The sequence below is a fragment of the Mobula birostris genome, chromosome 2 (genome assembly GCF_030028105.1).
Source record: "Mobula birostris isolate sMobBir1 chromosome 2, sMobBir1.hap1, whole genome shotgun sequence".
Taxonomy (NCBI): domain Eukaryota; kingdom Metazoa; phylum Chordata; class Chondrichthyes; order Myliobatiformes; family Myliobatidae; genus Mobula; species Mobula birostris.
This window is the reverse complement of record NC_092371.1, coordinates 15,926,364-15,945,261: the sequence shown is the minus strand read 5'-3', so window position 1 is coordinate 15,945,261 and position 18,898 is coordinate 15,926,364. Positions and strand designations below refer to the sequence as shown.

General features: G+C 51.5%; 2 protein-coding genes across 3 annotated transcripts in view; one reads left to right on the top strand and one right to left on the bottom strand.

Moving 5' to 3' along the window:
- Nucleotides 1–1,161: 1,161 nt before the first annotated feature.
- Nucleotides 1,162–6,099, bottom strand: LOC140207405 (ras-related and estrogen-regulated growth inhibitor-like protein). Its single transcript, XM_072275937.1, has 4 exons — nucleotides 6,012–6,099; nucleotides 2,458–2,511; nucleotides 2,284–2,360; nucleotides 1,162–1,611 (listed from the first exon to the last, which is right to left on the bottom strand). The coding sequence occupies exons 1-4, from the start codon at nucleotides 6,097–6,099 to the stop codon at nucleotides 1,162–1,164; spliced, it is 669 nt and encodes a 222-aa protein (XP_072132038.1).
- An 11,881-nt stretch (nucleotides 6,100–17,980) lies between these two features.
- The window catches only part of tlr18 (toll-like receptor 18), a 39,934-nt gene continuing 39,016 nt past the window's right edge, over nucleotides 17,981–18,898 (top strand). The window contains exon 1 of one of the 2 annotated variants that reach the window (XM_072238180.1): nucleotides 17,981–18,054. The gene's annotated coding sequence lies outside the window, so the exon portion shown is untranslated. The remainder of the gene's footprint in view (nucleotides 18,055–18,898) is intronic. The other variant, XM_072238163.1, reaches the window with a different exon arrangement.

The window sequence follows — 18,898 nt, the reverse complement described above, 5'->3', positions numbered from 1 at the left end:
CCCAAACAGGAGACGGGCTACAGTTCGGAGGAGGATTGCCAATCAGGCCGCTAGGGGATCCACTGAGGTAAACGGCGACAGGACGTTGGGTCTTCCGACAAAGCCCAGAACCAGAGTGCATGGGCTTAGGGTAACGTGCTGGTGGTAGTGTGGGTGAGGAGAGCACAGCTACACCGGAGGTGAGGGAAGATTTGTGTTCTACTTGCCGCAGAGCAGTGCAGCTCAGGCGATGGGGGTCAGGGCAAGGCTCTGATCAGGAAGGCAATCAAGGGTGTTGCGGAAAGGGACGGGGAAATAGGAGAGGAATGTGGGATCAGCCACGATCCTAATGTAGGGTGGGATAGGTTGGGGCCGAATGGCCTCCAGTTATGGGGTCTTATCCAGAAGGTTCCTAAGCGGACCGCACTGGTGCAGTCCGTCCTAGTAACCGGGAGACAGGAGATCGCTCGGCCATACGGGAGCTGCTCCATCAATAGTTGATTACCACCCCTCCTCGACCGAAACTTGTAGACGGCCCCAGTGGTAACAACCCCGCTATCATCTGTCTTGACAGCTCTCTCTGGATGATAGCTTCACAGTGCCTAATGGCAACGCTCAGAATTGTGCCCGCCTCCCTCTCCGCCGCCACCCCACCAGTCGACTGTCTACTCCCCTCCGTAGACGCTGCTCGACTCGCCGAGTCCCTCCAGCATCGCACCTGTGGCTGCAGCTTCCAACTCCCTGAAAAGAATACATATCTTCGATATTTAAACAAAAACAACAAAATCTACTGTTTACTCCCCTCCATAGATGCTGCCTGACCCGCCGAGTTCCTCTCGCGTTTTGAGTGTTGCTCAAGATTTCCAGCATCTGCAGAATGCGTTTCCAACTTTATTGCTAGTTCTATTAACGAAAGCTTTTTCACTCTGCCAATTACACCGATTTGTAAAATAAATGCAGCGATCATAAAATATATTATGTGACCTATTAAAATAATATTTACACATCCACACTTTTCCGCCCACTTGTCGGGAAGCCAGTTTATTCAGATTGTTCATATCTGCTCTCCTGGAGAAACGCTCCTGCGTCTCATCGCCGAGCCCACGCGTCCAAGGTTAGGTAGGAAATTCAGAAACCGTCCTGGGATGGGGAAGAGAACGCAGTCCGGGGCGCTGTCCCGCCCTAGGAGCGGGTACCAGCTCCTTCTCTTGGACGAGGCCGAGTGCACTCGCGCTTCCTCCCGCCCAGCACAGCGGAGACACTCCGCACCAGTGCCCGGAGTGAGGAGCTCCTGCTCGCCTCCGCCCTGGCCTGGCGCACCAGCCGCAGTAGCTGGTGGAAAGCGAGGAGGGCGCCCTGACAGTTCTCAGCCGCCGACACCTCCAGGAAGCCGCAGTGGGTGGACAGGGCGAGCAGCCGGGCCTCGAGGCTGGAGACGGCGCGCCGATGCGACAGGTCGGTCTTGTTTCCCAGCAGCAGAGCCGGTGGGCCGTCGCCCCGGGCTTGGCGGAGCCGCCTCAACTGCCGCCGAGACACCTCAAAACTTTCCCGGTCGCAGATACTGTAGACGAAGATGAAGCCGTCTGTCCAGTGCATCTGATATTCGGTCGGGAAAGGAGTCACCTTAGAGTCCTGGTACAAGTGTGTGTGGGGCGGAGGGAGGCAATAGAGGAATTAATGCAGGCAAACCCCTCTCCCTCCCCGTCCAGGAGGTCCTCCCTCCACCCAACTCCTCCAGCGCCCACACACTCAACCTCAGTCCTCCGCCTAGCCGCAACCCGCACCCCAACCCACCACCATCTCCGTCCTCCCGTCACCCCCACACTCCCCGCCCCCACCCCTCCTCCGTACGCTCGACCCCATCCTCCCCGCCGCCCGCCCGTCACCCACACACCCTCACCACTTACCCCACGATTCTATGCTCCACCTTCCCTTCCCATCAGATTCCATCCCCGACGGCTCTTTTCGGTCCCCAACCTGTGTCACTATCCCCATTCTCCTGTCCTCCAACTAACTGTCGCCCCTCGTCACCTGGGTCTTCCAGCCCTTCCTCTCGCCACTTCATACAGGCCATCTCCCCATGTCGCAGTCCAACTGAAGAGTCTCAACTCAAAACATTGACTATCCACTCCCCTCCACAGACGCTGCCCGACCCGCTGAGGTTTTTTTAAAATCATAGTTGATTATGGGGTGGGGGGGGGAGAAAGACTTAGAGAATTTTGAGACTTGTGGGGAACCGGCATAGAATACATCAAACGGTGGGGTCGGCGTGAGGGGCCGAACGGCCTGCGTCCAGGTCATTACCTGTGCGTGCGGGGAATCCCAGATGTTGAAACAGATGTCTCTTCCGTCCACGGTCACGTTGTGTGTGTAAACAGTCTCTGTCAAGTGGCAGACAAGAGCGAGTGTGAGTTAAAGATGTCCCCCAAAACACCCAGTGCGGTTCCGGACTGACAGATTCCGGAGTTCCGTACTCACCCGTCTCTCCGTATTCGCCGATGAACCTCCGCGTGAGGAATCGCACGGTGAGGGCTGTAATACGAGATGGGAACACGTTCAGGGACTCAACAAGATATCCGCGAGGGGGACAACCGCTCGGCCCGCCAGGTTATACTAATCCCTTTTCCCAGTCAAAGAAGTGCTGTTTAAATGCTCTCCCAGCCGCGGTGTTCGAGACTCGGCTTCTGAAATGCCCCATCTGCCGCCTCCGTCCCAACATGCGAATCCTTAGTCCCGATGAAAGGCCTCGGCCCGAAACATCGTCTGTTTATTCCCCTCCGTGGATGCTGCCTGACTTGCTGAATTCCTCCAGCATTTTGTGTGTTACTCTAGATTTCCGGCATCCGCAGAATCTCTGGTATTTATGAATCCTTAGTAGCTAACATTTAATACTCCCCTTACCCACGCCACCCCTCCCCCCGGATTAAGTTTCTCGGGGCAGTGTTTCCTCATAACCAAACCCCCGGAGCGACAATCATCTCCTACAGCGCGCCGACAAGAAAAGCAGCATTCAAAACTTCCCAAAGTTATAAACCAATCCGCCACATAGTAACGTGGATCCTGGGCAGAGTGATACCCGAGAGCAGCTTCCGAGTGGATCCGGACCTCAGTTCTCCCTGCCCGCCAACTTTTGGAGGCGTTCGCTTCTTTGGAACAAGTAATTTGCTGCCTGAGTTAGGGTTGTGCGGAGGGGAGTTTTGGGGCCAAGCTAAACTTCCAGTATCATAAGCAAGGGGACAGTAGATCGAGCATCCCTCGTGTCCGTGGATATTCGGTGTCGCCTCGTCCGAAATTCCCTAGTTTTACATCACACCTTACACCGCCGCACAAGCGCTTCTCTGGGACAGAACCTTCAGCCAACCAGCCCTGAAGGTTGCGTACAGGTAACAGAGTGGTGGAGAGGGCACGCGTACAGTCAGGGCACAGGGTATGTGTGCAGGTCAGTGGGACTAGGCAGAAAATGGTTCGCCACAGCCAAGAAGGGCCAAAAGGCCTGCTTCTGTGCTGTAGTTTTTCTATGGTTTCTATGGTATAAGATTTGGGACGCTATGTTACAGGTAACAGGGTGGTGGAGCGGGCACGCGTACAGTCAGGGCACAGGGTATGTGTGCAGGTCAGTGAGACTAGGCAGAAAATGGTTCGCCACAGCCAAGAAGGGCCAAAAGGCCTGCTTCTGTGCTGTAGTTTTTCTATGGTTTCTATGGTATAAGATTTGGGACGCTATGTTACAGGTAACAGGGTGGTGAAGGCACGCGTACAGTCGGGGCACAGGGTACGAGATTCGAGACGCTATGTTACAGGTAACAGGGTGGTGGAGAAGGCACGCGTACAGTCAGGGCACAGGGTACAAGATTCGAGACGCTATGTTACAGGTAACAGGGTGGTGGAGAAGGCACGCGTACAGACAGGGCACGGGGTACGAGATTCGAGACGCTATGTTGCAGGTAACAGGGTGGTGGAGAAGGCACGCGTACAGACAGGGCACGGGGTACGAGATTCGAGACGCTATGTTACAGGTAACAGGGTGGTGGAGAAGGCACGCGTACAGACAGGGCACGGGGTACGAGATTCGAGACGCTATGTTACAGGTAACAGGGTGGTGGAGAAGGCACGCGTACAGTCAGGGCACAGGGTACAAGATTCGAGACGCTATGTTACAGGTAACAGGGTGGTGGAGAAGGCACGCGTACAGACAGGGCACGGGGTACGAGATTCGAGACGCTATGTTGCAGGTAACAGGGTGGTGGAGAAGGCACGCGTACAGACAGGGCACGGGGTACGAGATTCGAGACGCTATGTTACAGGTAACAGGGTGGTGGAGAAGGCACGCGTACAGACAGGGCACGGGGTACGAGATTCGAGACGCTATGTTACAGGTAACAGGGTGGTGGAGAAGGCACGCGTACAGACAGGGCACGGGGTACGAGATTCGAGACGCTATGTTACAGGTAACAGGGTGGTGGAGAAGGCACGCGTACAGACAGGGCACGGGGTACGAGATTCGAGACGCTATGTTACAGGTAACAGGGTGGTGGAGAAGGCACGCGTACAGACAGGGCACGGGGTACGAGATTCGAGACGCTATGTTACAGGTAACAGGGTGGTGGAGAAGGCACGCGTACAGACAGGGCACGGGGTACGAGATTCGAGACGCTATGTTACAGGTAACAGGGTGGTGGAGAAGGCACGCGTACAGACAGGGCACGGGGTACGAGATTCGAGACGCTATGTTACAGGTAACAGGGTGGTGGAGAAGGCACGCGTACAGACAGGGCACGGGGTACGAGATTCGAGACGCTATGTTACAGGTAACAGGGTGGTGGAGAAAGCACGCGTACAGACAGGGCACGGGGTACGAGATTCGAGACGCTATGTTACAGGTAACAGGGTGGTGGAGAAAGCACGCGTACAGACAGGGCACGGGGTACGAGATTCGAGACGCTATGTTACAGGTAACAGGGTGGTGGAGAAGGCACGCGTACAGACAGGGCACGGGGTACGAGATTCGAGACATAATGTTACAGCTGCACGAGGCATTGATAATGCCACGCTTGGAGTATTGCGCGCGCCCAGCTAAAGCGGGAATGCCGTTAAGCTTGGAGATGTGCAGAAAAGATTCACCGGGATGTCACTGGGATTAGAGGGCTTGAGTTATGGAAGAAAGATTGGACAGGCCGGGACTGTTTTCCTGGGAGCGAAAGAGGCCGAAGTTCACGAGGGGGCAGAGTTAACGCGGTCACCGTCTTTTACCAGCGAGGGGCATGGGGAGAGCTAAAACTAGACGGCACAGGTACAAGATGATAGAGGAAGCGGACCCAATGGGCAACTTGCTCACCATAAAGAGAAAGGTGGGTTTGTGGAAGATGCTGCCAGAGGAAGTGTTGATGCAGGTACATCAACAACATTTAAAAGACGTGGACCAAAGGCAGGCAGCTGGGACCAATGTAGATAGGACACCGTTCTCAGTATAGACCAGATGGGCCGAGGGACTGATTTCCATGCTGAGATCCCAATTTATATTTTTAATTCCCTAGAACAGCTTCTTCTCATCACTTCACACCGGGAGACTTATTTGGATGAGGACGGAGGAGATGAGAGAGGTTATTGGATTCTTTAAGGCTATTATTCGTAAGTGGGAGGTGGGGAAGAGGGAAAGAATTATTCCATGCTGGCAGAGCAAGTCCCACAAACGGTAAAGACAATCGGGCCGCGTGGTCCGGAGACATTAAACAATGGTCAGGTCCAGGGCCCTGCCCCAGGACGGGTCTCCGCAATGACACGATCGTGGGCATGGCTTATACCAAAAGATATCTCCCCATCTCTTCACCCGCTATTAAACACCAACACCACCCCGTCTCTCCTACTCTCGCGGCATAAATACACTGAAAGGAAAAGAGGGCTTAAAGGTATTTGAACAATGGTCAATAGCCAAATACCCCACGGACGACAGACCATTCTGCCCATCAGGCTGATGCCAGCGCGATCATAATCAGTCTCGGGGCCGGGACCATGGACCAGGCCAGAGAGGTTACCTGACTTTCCGACGTGGTCAGCGCCGATCACCAGGCAGTTTACGTGGGCTTCCCTTTGGCCAGGTTCGGGGCGTTCGGACATTCTCATGTCGACAGGAGGCAAGTGAGCGGCAGAGGAATACAAAAAAGTCAGCTCTCTGATTCGGAGCTAGTTCGCCCGGGTCTGCGCTCTCGTGACTCTTTTATACGGAGCCCGCTGCCTCTGCGGGAAGAACAGCGGCCAATCACCGCTCCACAACTCTCCGGCCCTGCACCAATCGACAGCCAGTTTTCCGATGGTGGCGATTAACTCTAAACGCGCCGAGGGAGATGAGGGGGCAATTCTGCTGCGTCTCGCCGGAGCGTCTAAAGTCGAGGGATCTGAGAGAGGAGGTTCCTAGGGATGACTCTCAGCAAGAGATTACTGGTCCCATCTCACTCAGGCCCCCAGGATGCAGCTCTCGGGTCGGGGTTGGGGAGGGAAAGGACCCGCTTGTCCCATTGGTCGAGGGTGGGGCGGAGGGTCGGTGACCCGCCGGCGCTGCTCATTCAGGATCGGGACGGTCTACCGGCCGCAGATCCCAAGGATTCAGGCAATTTGAGGGGATCATACCGAAGCTGTCAGAAATTATATGGGATGGGACGGGGTGTAAGGACATAAGGGAGATTAGGGCTGGAGGTATTCACAGAGACTGAGAGGGGCCTAGTGGTTGGTAGGGGTTTACAGAGACGGAAGGGGTCACAGTGACAGGGAAAAGTGTAGGAGACGGATGGGCTCACTGAGAAAGTGATGGGTGTAGGTGGTGGAGGGGATTACAAAGACAGGGAGGGATGTAGGGGCAGTAGGGAGTTACAGAGATTGGGAGCTGTGTGGAGGCCGGAGGGTATTACTGTGACGTGGCAGGTTGTAGGGGGCAGCGGAGGCTACAGAGGAAGAGGTGTCTAGTGGACTAGGTTGTGGTTGTTATGGACACGGTGAATGGTGAATCCTATAAACATTATTAGTTCACAATATAACTCTTTGTTCACAAGCGTTTGAATCATCCATTATCCACCAAGAGGTGCACTGGCTGGTATCACAAACTCGAGAAAATCTGCAGATGTTGGAAATCCAAAGCAACACACACAAAACGCTAGACGAACTCGGCAGGTCAGACAGCAACTATGGAAAAAAGTAAACAGTCGACTTTTCCGGACGAGACCGTTCATCAGCACCCTTCCATCCGAAATGTCCAATGTTTACGCTTTTCCGTAGATGCTGACTGACCTGGTTAGTCCTCCAGCATTTTTGTGTGGTGCACCGGGTAGAACCCTACCAGACTCCAGCAGGTGGCCCTCCCCTCCGACCCCGACCCCTTAAACCCCTCTTCTCCCCCTCTCTCTCTCTCTCTTCCTCTCTGCCTCTCTCAGCATCTCTCTCTGTTCCGCTCCCTCTCTTTTTCTCTGAATTTCTCTGCACCCCCTCTCTCTCTATCTCTGTCTCTTCCTCTGCCTCTCCCTCTTCCTCGCCACCTCCCTCTGCATCTCTCTGTCCCTCCCTCTCTCTTTGTCTCTGCCCCCCTCTCTCTTGCTCTCTCTGTCTCTCTCTTTCAATCCTGTTGTTTGCTGTTATTATAATTCTCTGATTAACGCTCTTGTTAAAAGCTTTGTAAAAGTTGGACCAGCGCAAGGCAGTGTATGTTTGCAAGGTGGGAGGGAAGGTGATGGGGAGCGTGAGACATCTGTCCCTACGTGATTTATTCTCCAGTCCCATCCGTCAGTGTTCTGTCTCCGGCCAGCTCTGTTCATCTAATCGGATTGTCAGTGCTGAGCCCCGGGGCCTCGGCCGGCACGTGGCCCGGCAGAAGCTACTGCTTCACACTGACACGTGTCTCCCGGACGTCGGCAGCTCACTGCGACTGCCAGCCCTGACATTGTGCTGTGGGAGGGGCGGTACCGAGGAAGCGCCACATTCTGGATCGAGGGGAGAAGGGGGTCGGGGTGGGGGTGGGGGTGGTGTCTGAGGCTGTCCGCACTGTTGGAGCGGAAAACTCTGTAGGTTGTGCCATGATGAAGGTGTGAGCACCGCGCAGTGGGGTGGGCTGTAAGGAGAGAGCGACGAACTGCGGGGGAGTGGGGGGCGATGCTGGGGGACTGCTGCACTAGTGTTTGCTCGTGGAGAATTTGTTTCTGCTGGTTACTAGGCCTGTTTATCGCTTCCATCCTCCTCCTCTACCTACTCTCCCACCTCCCTTCTCCTCGGCCCTCTCGCCCACTCACCTTTCACCCCGGTTCCACCCTCTCTCTCTCCACCCCCAAGTCCTTTCTCCCCTCGCGCTCTTACACCCCGTCATCTTCCCTCCTCCTTTCCCGCATCCATTATCTCCCCTCCCCTCCTTCCACGTTCGCTGCTTTCCCCACTCACCTTTTCCCCACCTTCACGCCCCTCTCTACCCACCCCTCTTCCTCCTCCCCTCCTCCTCTACCGCCACTACGTCGTTCCCCAGCCTCATTCCTCTCCTCCTCCTCCACGGAGATTATCCATCTGGGAGGGAACAGTGAGTGGGGTATGTGGTCATTTTGACACCGGCAACTTCTGACAGTGGTCTGCCTCCCGGGTCGGAGCTGGGAACTGGGATTTCCAGCAGCCTCCCTGACCGAGCGGATGCAGGGAGATCCCCGCAACTCATGAGCGGCTCCTGTAGGTGGCATCGCACAGTGGGGCCCAGCGGCGGCCGGCTCCCTGCCTAATCCCGTCTGTATCCGCAGTTACTCTGCACCTGGCCAGGAGCGCTCTACTACTCCGCGCTGGCCTCTGCAGTTACCCAGTGGGCGCCGGTACCAATGCGCCGAACCTTACAACGTCGGCGGATTGCTCACCCAGTGGGTTTGCACGCACTGGACTGCGCCAATGAGGCCAGTGGATATTCATCTATTTGCATTCCAATGGACTCAAGCCTAGTGGTCACTGGTCCAGTGGCGTTCCCAGTAGTCCATATCCCAGTGCTCGGGGGTCGTTTTACCAAACACGGAGGTCTCGGGTGCGGCAGGTCCGATGGAATGTTCTGCCGAGTTTCCAGGAGGGAGTTACAGAGATGGGGAGCGGGATAGAGGCCGGAGGGTATTACAGAGACGTAGAAGGTTGTAGGGACCAGCGGGGATTACAGAGGAGGGGGTGTCTTGGGGGCCCAGGTCGTCGTTGTCACAGAGACGGTGAACTACGAATGCCATAAACATTATTAGCTCGTATAGGGAAGTTCGTAATTGGGAATGAGCTTGTTTCCGGACCCAGAACCCGCTGGCTGCCATAATCGGAGTCAGCAGTCTGTAGAACCCGACAGATGAAAACAGCGCTGAATAAGGCCCTTCGGCCCGACAAGTCCGTTGTGCCTATAAACACAACAATCCTCTCCAACAGTCCCCAGATACCACCAGGCACCCCGCGGATTTAACCACTAACCCGCATGTCGTTGGGATTTGATAGGAATCCGGGCGAAACCCACGCAGTTACAAAGAGAAAGCGGAAACTCCACATGGACAGCACAACGAACATCGAACTCGCGTCTCTGGAGCTGGGAGGCGGCAGCTTTGACTTTGCCCGCTGCGCCAATGCAACGAATCGTGTTTAAGAAATTCGCAACTTGGACGTTGCAGGCGTTGCAAATCTGTTTCCCTCCCCCGCCCCACCCCACCCCCACCACATCCCCCACCCCTCATCGCAAAGCTCATTCGGGGAATTGGAAAGGACCACGTGAGGTTATCGTTTCCGATCAGTAATTGTCCTGGAGCCATTTTAGATTTTAAAAAAACAGGAAAGTTGTGCATATATTCGCCCAAATTTAACTGAAAGTTGACTTTGCATGGAGTAAACCCGAGAGAGTAAACCCTTCTTCGTTGCGCTGAATGAGTGACTAAGTGATTGCTGCGGCGTTCTCTGCGTGTGTTTGGGAGCCATTGTTCAGAAGCGTCAATGATCCAGTAGTGGGTGCACTGGGTAGAAACGCTGCCTGTAATCTACCATACACCAGCAGGTGGCGCTACGGGTAGAACGGCTGCCGCTCCGCTCCAACGACCTGGGTTCGACCCCACGATAGGTGGGAGATGGAGGAGAAGTGTAAGCTGTCAGCTGACAGGTGAGACCGGATGATGGGGAAGGAAAACAAGATGAAGTAAAAAGCTTGGAGGGGAGAGGTGGAAGAAGTAAAAGGTGAAGAGGATTGAATCTGATAGGAGCGGATTGTTGACCATGGAAGAACGGAAAGGAGGCGGGGAACCAAAGGAAGGTGATGGGCAGGAGAAGAGTGCCTCTCATCTTGTGGTACTTCCCCCTACCGCCACATCCTTATGCTCCTTTCCTTTCCAGTTCTGAAGAAGGGTCTCAGACCAAAACGCCGAATTCATTCTTCTCCACAGATGCTGCCTGACCTGCTGAGTTCTTCCAGCATTTCGTGTGTTTTGCTCCAGATTTTCAGCATCTGCAGAATCTCTTGTGTGTCCGTTCACCAAGTAAAGGGAGTTGCTTTGAACAGTTAGAACCACTTGGTAAAGGGCGCGACGCTATTACTGTACAGCTCCGGGCGACCCGGAGTTCGCAATTCAATTCCGGCGCCGTTCTGTAAGGTGTACGTCCTCCCCTACCGTACGGAATGCATGGGGTTTTCACCAGACACCCCTGACTGGGTAGATTAAGTCATTGTAAGTTGTTCCGTGGTTAGGGGTAGTCCGTAGGGTCGGAAGGCCTACTCCGTGCTGTGACGCTAAATAAAATTAAAAAAAACCAATTGTTGCGTTAAACTGGTTTATTTTTGTCACATGTCGGTGCAGTTAAAACTTTGCTTTGCCGTCCATGGAGATCATTTCATCACGTCAGTACATAGATGTTCAGCAGTGAAAAGCAAAATCAGACCTTAAAACCATAAGAGGTAGGAGGCCATTCGGCCCATTGAGACGTTCTGTCATTTCATCATGGCTGATCCATGGAAACATAGAAATCCTACAGTACAATACAGGCCCTTCGGCCCACAAAGCTGTGCCGTACATGTCCTTACGTTAGAAATTGCTTGGCGTACCCATAGCCCTCTATTTTTCCAAGCCCCATGTAGCTATCCAAAAGTCTCTTAAAAGACACTTTCGTACCTGCCTCCACCACCATTGCCGGCAGCCCATTCCACGCACTCACCACTCTCTGCGCAAAAAACTTACTCCTGACATCTCCTCTGTACCTACTTCCAAGCAGCTTAAAACTATGTCCTATCGTGCTAGCCATTTCAGCCCTGGGGAAAAGCCTCTGACTATCCACAAGATCAATGCCTCTCATCATCTTGTACACCTCTATCAGGTCACCTGTCATCCTCCATCGCTCCAAGGAAAAAAGGCCAAGTTCACTCAACCTATTCTCATAAGGCATGCTCCCCAAACCAGGCAACATTCTTGTAAATATCCTCTGCACCCTTTCTATAGCTTCCACATCCTTCCTGTAGTGAGGCGACCAGAACTGAGCACAGTACTCCAAGTGGGGTCTGACCAGGGTCCTATATAGCTGCAACATTACCTCTCAGCTCCTAAACTCAGTCCCAAGATTGATGAAGGCCAATACACCGTATGCCTTCTTAACCACAGAGTCAACCTGCACAGCAGTTTTGAGTGTCCTAGTGATCCATTTCCCTCTCAACCCCATTCTCCTGCCTTCTCCCCATAACCTTTCATACCTTCACTAATCAAGAACCTATCAACCTCTGCCTTAAATGCACCTGACCTCCACAGCCAGTTGTGGCAACGAATACCACATATTCACTGCCCTCTTGCTAAAGAAATCCCTCCTCAATGGGTGTCTCTCTATTCTGAGGCTGTGCCTCTGATCGTAGACTCGACCAGTTCATCCTCTCCACAACCACTTTATCTAGGCCTTTCAACATTTGATAGGTTTCACTAAGTTACAGAGAATAAAGGCCCAGAGCCGTCAGTCGCTCATCAGGTAATAAGCCTTTCGTTCCCGGAATCACTTGCATGAAACTCCTCTTCATCCTCTCCAATGTCAGCACATCCATTTTTAAATAAGTGGCCCAAAACTGCCCACAGTACTCCAAGTGAAGCTTAAATATCGTCTTATAACCCTCGGTATTACGTCCTTACTTTTGTATTCTAGTCCTCTCGAAATAAGTACTAACATTGCATTTGCTTCCTCACCTCCGACTCGAACTGCAAATTAGCCTCTAGAGATTCTCACTCAAGGACTCCCGAGTCCCTTTATCATCGGATGTTTGAATTTTCTTCCCATTTAGAAAACAATCTCTACTTTGATTCCTTCTACCGAAGTGTGTGACCGTAAACTTCCCGCCACTGTATTCCATTTACCACTTTTTTGCCCATTCTCCTAATCTGTCCAAGACCTTCTGCAGACTCCCTGCCTCCTCAACACTACCCGCCCACCACATACCTTCGTTTCGTCCCCAAATGTGGCCATAGAGCCATCAATTGCAAATCATTCAGATCATTGACATACAATGCAAAAAGAAGCGGCCCCAATACCAACCCCTGCGGAACACCACTAGTCACCGGCAGACAACCAGAAAAGGCCCCCTTTATTCCTATTACAGTGTTTGCCTTTTGCCAATCAGCCACTGCTTTAACCATCCTAATATCTTTCCTGTAATACCATGGGCTCTTAACTTGTTAATCAGCCTCATGTTTGGCAACTTGTCAAAGGCCTTCTGGACATCCAAGTATACAAACTCCACACATTCTCCTTTGTCTAGACCTGTCTGTTATTTCCTCAAAGAGTTCCAGCAAGTTTGTTAGATTCCTTAAGGAAACAGTACTAGTTTAGCCTACTTTATCATGTGCTTCCAAATACCCCGAAATTATATCCTTAACAATCGTTTTCAACACTACTTTGCCGATGATATCTCATTGATTGACCTAATCTCAAACAATTACGAGGTGCCCTACAGGGAAGAAGTCATCTCTCTGACACAGTGGTGTCAAGAAAACAACCTCTCCCTCAATGTCACGGAAAAAAGGAGCTGGTTGTGGATTACAGGAGGAATGGAGACAGGCTAACCCCTATTGACATCAATAGATCTGGGGTTGAGAGGGTAAACAGCTTTAAGTCCATTGGCATCCACATCACCGAGGACCTCGTGGTCTATACACACCAGATGTGTGGTGAAAAAGCGCCTCTTTCACCTCAGATGGTTGAGGAAGTTTGGTATGGGCCCCCAAATCCTAAGAACTTTCTACAGGGGCACAAATGAGAGCATCCTGACTGGCTGCATCACTGCCTGGTATGGGAACTGTACTTCCCTCAGTCGCAGGACTCTGCAGAGAGTGGTGCGGACAGCCCAGCGCATCTGTAGTTGTGAACTTCCATTATTGAGGACATTTACAAAGACAGGTGTGAAAACAGGGCCTGAAGGGTCATTAGGGACCCAAGTCACCCCAACCACAATCTATTCCAGCTGCTATCATCCGGGAAAGGGTACCGCAGCATAAAAGCCAGGACCAACAGACTCTGGGACAGCTTCTTCCAACAGGCCATCAGACTGATTAACTCACGCTGATTTGAGTGTATTTCTGTGTTACATTGATTGTCCTACTTATTATAAGTTGTTATAAATTACTACGATTGCATATTGCAAATTTAGACGGAGACGTAAAGATTTTTACTCCTCATGAATGTGAAGGATGTAAGAAATAAAGTCAATTCAATTCAATTCAGTTCAACATCTTCCCAACCACTGAGGTCGGGCTAACCGGCCTATAGTTTCCTTTCTTCTGCCTCTTCCTCTTCTTGAAGAGTGCAGTGATATTTGCGGTTTTCGGGTCCTCCAGAACCATTCCAGAATCTAGTGAATTCTGAATGAAGTGTCACAGTTACAGAGAGTGCAGTGCAGCTGACAACAAGGCGCAAGGACTATGACAAGGAAGATTGTGAAGTCATGGGTCCACCTTATGCTACCGTTGGAAACTGAAACCACCCTTCGGTTCTGTGTCTTCTTCAACCCCCTCATATTTGCATTAATCGGATTTTATTCTCCTCACAATGATTTTCGTTGGCACGGATGAGTAGGGCCAAGGAGCCTGTAATTCTCTGAAAGTCCCATACCTCTCACGTCACAGACTGAAGAACGCAGTGGGTTAAATTGTTCTCGTGGAGGTGAAGGGACATTCCAGCCAAGCCTCAATTCAGGCTCGTCTCGTGGCCGGCTGGTGGCGTAGTGGCATCAGCGCCGGACTTCGGAGCGAAGGCTCTCGAGTTCGAATCCAAGTCGGGCCACCCCGCCACCGAGCACGCTTTCCATCCGTGCCGGGTTGAGCGTCGAGCTAGCCACTCAGCCTCGTAAAAAAAAACAAGGGCCGTGTCAGGAACATATCGTGACCCGGTTAATCCGAAAGGAGACCAATCCTGACACCATGCGCCAGACAAGAATGGCTGACTGTCTGGTACGACACGGATGGCTCGTCTTGTATAATTTACATATAACTTCTGTGTGTTGTCTCTGCTCAGGGACCCGTGATACTGCTTTCCATTGTTCCCATCCCTCAGCAGTTTTTATGTTCCTTTTTAAATTGTGTACTGTCGATGCATAGTTTGTTTTATCTGATGATCTACGCCGGAGATGCTGCTGCAAGTAAATTTTTCAATGCACATGTGGATGCGTGCATATCTGCATCTGACACCAAACTGTGCCAGACCCTTCTTTACGACTGAGCGTAGATGGTCGGAGGTGAGGAGGAGCGGTGAGATGGGTGACCAGTGGAACCAGATAAGGTGGGGGTTTGACAGAGGGATCCAAATTTGGGAGGGGGGGGGGGTACTGAGGATTGGAAAAGTTCAACAGAGTCCCTGGGTGGTCCACCTAGAGGTAGCAAATGACTTGGGGATGTGGAGGAGAGTATCACTGAAAAATTCAATGTTATTCAAAACTAAAGACAAAATGGAGTTTATTGTCACCTGCACACCTGTGCACAGGCGCAATCTAAAACTTTCTTTCAGCGGCATCACGTCAGATAAACCGTATTCACAAGAAAAAATACAAATTATACACAGCTTTTACAAATAAAATCACAATCAGAACAAAAATAAATATATTTTGATGCAAATTGTTCATAGAATCATAAGACAAAGAAGCAGAACTATCAGGAACCTATCATCCTCTGCCTTAAATACACCCAATGACCTGGTCTTCACAGCCGCCTGTGGCGGCGAATTCTACAGCTTCAGCACTATCTGGTCACTATCGTGTTACTATACTGAGGTAGTGATTAAGGTTTTATTTATCTATTTAGATATACAGTGCGGAACAGGGCCTTCTGGTCCTGTTTAACCCGAGCCTAATCACTGGAAGGAACGTACAGAATTGGTTACAGAGACGTCGGATTGTATGGGAAGAAGTAGGGGAGTAAAGCGGAAGGAGCAAGTAATTATAAGTAGGCTGAGAATTGGGCACAGCAACCTTAATGGCACTCTGGCCATCATAAATAAGCATCCAAGAGGTTTTTGCGATCTATGGCAGGAGACTGAAACAGTAGAGCATATCCTTATTTCATGCAGGAAATTTGCACAGGAAAGACGACAAATGTTACAACAATTACGCAAAATAGGACTGGTAGAGAACAGTGTTAAAGGTTTATTGGAATGATCGGGGAGGAAATGGTTGTTTAGTTTTTTAAGGGCGACGGGACTGGAAAGACGGCTTTAAAGCGAATGGACAATGAAGGACAACAAATCCTGAAGATGGCAGTAATGCAACAGTGTGGATGCCAGCTGCCAAGGAAGAAGACGTCGGGTTTGCACTCCGTGGCTAACCGTACACTACTGTGGCTATGCCGGTTGGTCCAAGCACCGAATGGCTGAAGGGAAGTAGCTGTTCCTGAAGCTGGTGATGTGGGACTTCAGGCTTCTGTACCTCCTGTCCGACGGCAGCAGCGAGAAGATGGCATTCCTATTCCCACATTCCCACTCGGATATGTCCATACATGGCCTCCTCTACTGCCATGATGAGGCCAAACTCAGGTTGGAGGAGCAACACCTCATTTACAGTCTGGGTAGTCTCCAGCCCCTTGGTATGAAAATTGAATTCTTCAGTTTCCGTTAATTCCCTCCCGCTCCCTTCCCCCATCCCAGTTTCACTCTGCCCCCTCCCCCAGCTGCCTATCACCTCCCTCATGGTTCTGCCTCCTTCTACTCCCCATTGCGCTTTCCCCTATTCCTTCTTCACCTTTCTTGCCTATTCCCGCCCTTCCCCTCCCCCAACCCTTTATCTTTCCCCTTACTGGCTTTTCACCTGGTACCTACCAGCCTTCCCACCCTCCCTCTACCTTCCTTATAGGGCCCCTGCCCCCTCCCTCTTCAGTCCTGACAAAGGGTTCCGGCCCGAAACGTTGACTGTTCTTTTCCACGGATGCTGCCCGACCTGCTGAGTTCCTCCAGCGTGTTGTGCGTGTTGCTTTGACCCCAGTATAGAAAACCATAGAAACTACAGCACAGAAACAGGCCTTTTGGCCCTTCTTGGCTGTGCCAAACCATTTTCTGCCTAGTCCCACTGATCTGCACACAGACCATATCCCTCCATACACCTCCCATCCATGTATCTGTCCAATTTATTCTTAAATGTTAAAAAAGAACCCACATTTACCACCTCGTCTGGCAGCTCATTCCATACTCCCACCACTCTCTGTGTGAAGAAGCCCCCACTAATGTTCCCTTTAAACTTTTCCCCCCTCACCCTTAACTCATGTCCTCTGGTTTTTTTCTCCCCTTGCCTCAGTGGAAAAAGCCTGCTTGCATTCACTCTATCAATACCCATCATAATTTTATATACCTCTATCAAATCTCCCCTCATTCTTATACGCTCCAGGGAATAAAGTCCATAGAAAAGCATAGCAACTGCAGAGTATTTTGTGTTTAAGATGGCATGGCCTGAAAGGTGGAGGTCTTTGATGATGGATGTTGTCTCCTCGAGACTGTCGACCACTCGGGCAGAATATGAGGTGCTGTTGTGTTTGGCCCCACTCTGGCCATGGAGAAGGCCGAGGGCAGACAGGCTGGGAAGGGGAGTTAAAACGATTAGCAACGTCAGGAAGTCTGTCAACAACCAACGTGCAAAAAAAGACGAACTGTGGAAATTTTTAAAAAATACTGAGAACCTGGGTTGTAAAGAGTCATTGCAAGTGAGTCTGTGGGTTGTGGAATCAATTCAGGGCTGTGGTGAGTGGAGTATCCATGCCAGTTCAAGAGTCTGATCGCAACGGTGTAATGGTGTTCCTAAACCTAGTGGTGTGGGATCTCTGCGCCTCCTGCCCGATGGTCGTAGGGAAAAGAGAGGATGGTCTGGATGGTGATGGGTGATAGATTCCGCCTGACCAGCTGAGTTCCTCCAGCACTTTCTGGCTGTTGCTCAAGATTTCCGGCACCTGCAAGGCTCTCTTGTGTCTGTCATATATCCATTGGCAAAGTTGTCCCTGCTGTGCGCCGTTGGGCTGTAGGGCCCGGGGAACAACACTAGGGGGCGCTGGGCAGCCGTTGGTGACAGCCATTAGGTTCTTGTCCCGTTCTGAAAATTCCAGCTCTACTACGGTCTCCAACGTAACGACTAATGTCGTTATGTTTATTCTGTGCTGTAAATTATGCGTAATTTATGTTAATCCAAGTTCGTGTCAGTTTATGTTTGTTAGGTCTGCTGCTGCCGTAAATCCATTTTCTTGACATTTATGCCCTGTAACGAGGTTTTTGACATAACGAGCCGGCGCGTATTTCTTTCACAAAGACGTTAATGGAGAACAGGAGGCAACACAATTGTATCATTCAGTTGTTTCCTGTTTTCGCTTCGTACAGAACAATCTCCGATGTGGAATAATCGCCTTGGTTCCATCCCACTGCATTCGTTCCCATTCACTGAGCAGGGTTTTGTGAATCATTTGATCCTTTTACAATGGGGGGAAGGGTCGGTGGTGCAATATCCTGAATAGCATTTTTTTCAAACTTCAGGCAGTCGTGTAGTTTTGTGACAAGAACGGCCGCTGCCTTCCAGCTCAGACACGGGTTCGCTCCTGTGTGGAGTTTGCACGTTTTCCCTGCGACTGGGTGAGTGATCGGGATTCTTCTCGCATCCCAGCGACGTGATTTAAACAGCCGCCGTCAATCCCCCAGGGGAAGAGATGACGGGAGCGTGGGAAGAATGAAATGGGTTTGGTGTGGGATTACTATACAGTACATAAGGGCCGATACAGACTCAGCGGGCCGAAAAGCCCTATTCAGCCGGGGAACGTGGTTCTTCAGGGTGAAGGTACAATCACTACGTGCGCGCTGACACGGACACACCACACGGGGAATGCATTAGGCGCCGGGCTCGGAGTAATGTAAACCCCGGACCAGAGTTACATGGACTGGAAGAGATATCGTCCTCTCTTACCTACGGCCCGATCCAGTTCTCTGGTGAATACTTCAGCTGGACACCCTCCCATTCCGTCTCCCCCCCCCCCCAACAACTCTCCAGTCCCTACCAGGGATACACATCGTGTCCAGATGAAGGGTCTTGTCCAATTTCCCCTCATAGATGCTGCCAGATTCGCTGAGTTCTTTCAGCTGATCCTTTATCGTGTATTCCAGCACCCGCAATCTCTCTATGTGCCTCCTGTTACGAGATTAAAGAGGGTGATAGTCGTTTCAAACCGAGGTCTTAGCGTCATACAGCTCGTAAACAGGCCTTTCGGCCCATCTGATCTACGCATTCCCAGCAAAGCTACCCCTATTCGCCTGCAATCGTCCCACATTCCTCTACCCTTCGCATCCAAAGTACTTTCTGGATGTTGTTAACGTACCTGCCTCAGCCACTTCCTCTGGCACCTCATTCCAATTAAAACTGCCCCTCTGTTTCCTACTAAATTTCTCCCCTCTCACCCTAAACCTATGCCCTCTAGGTTCTGAT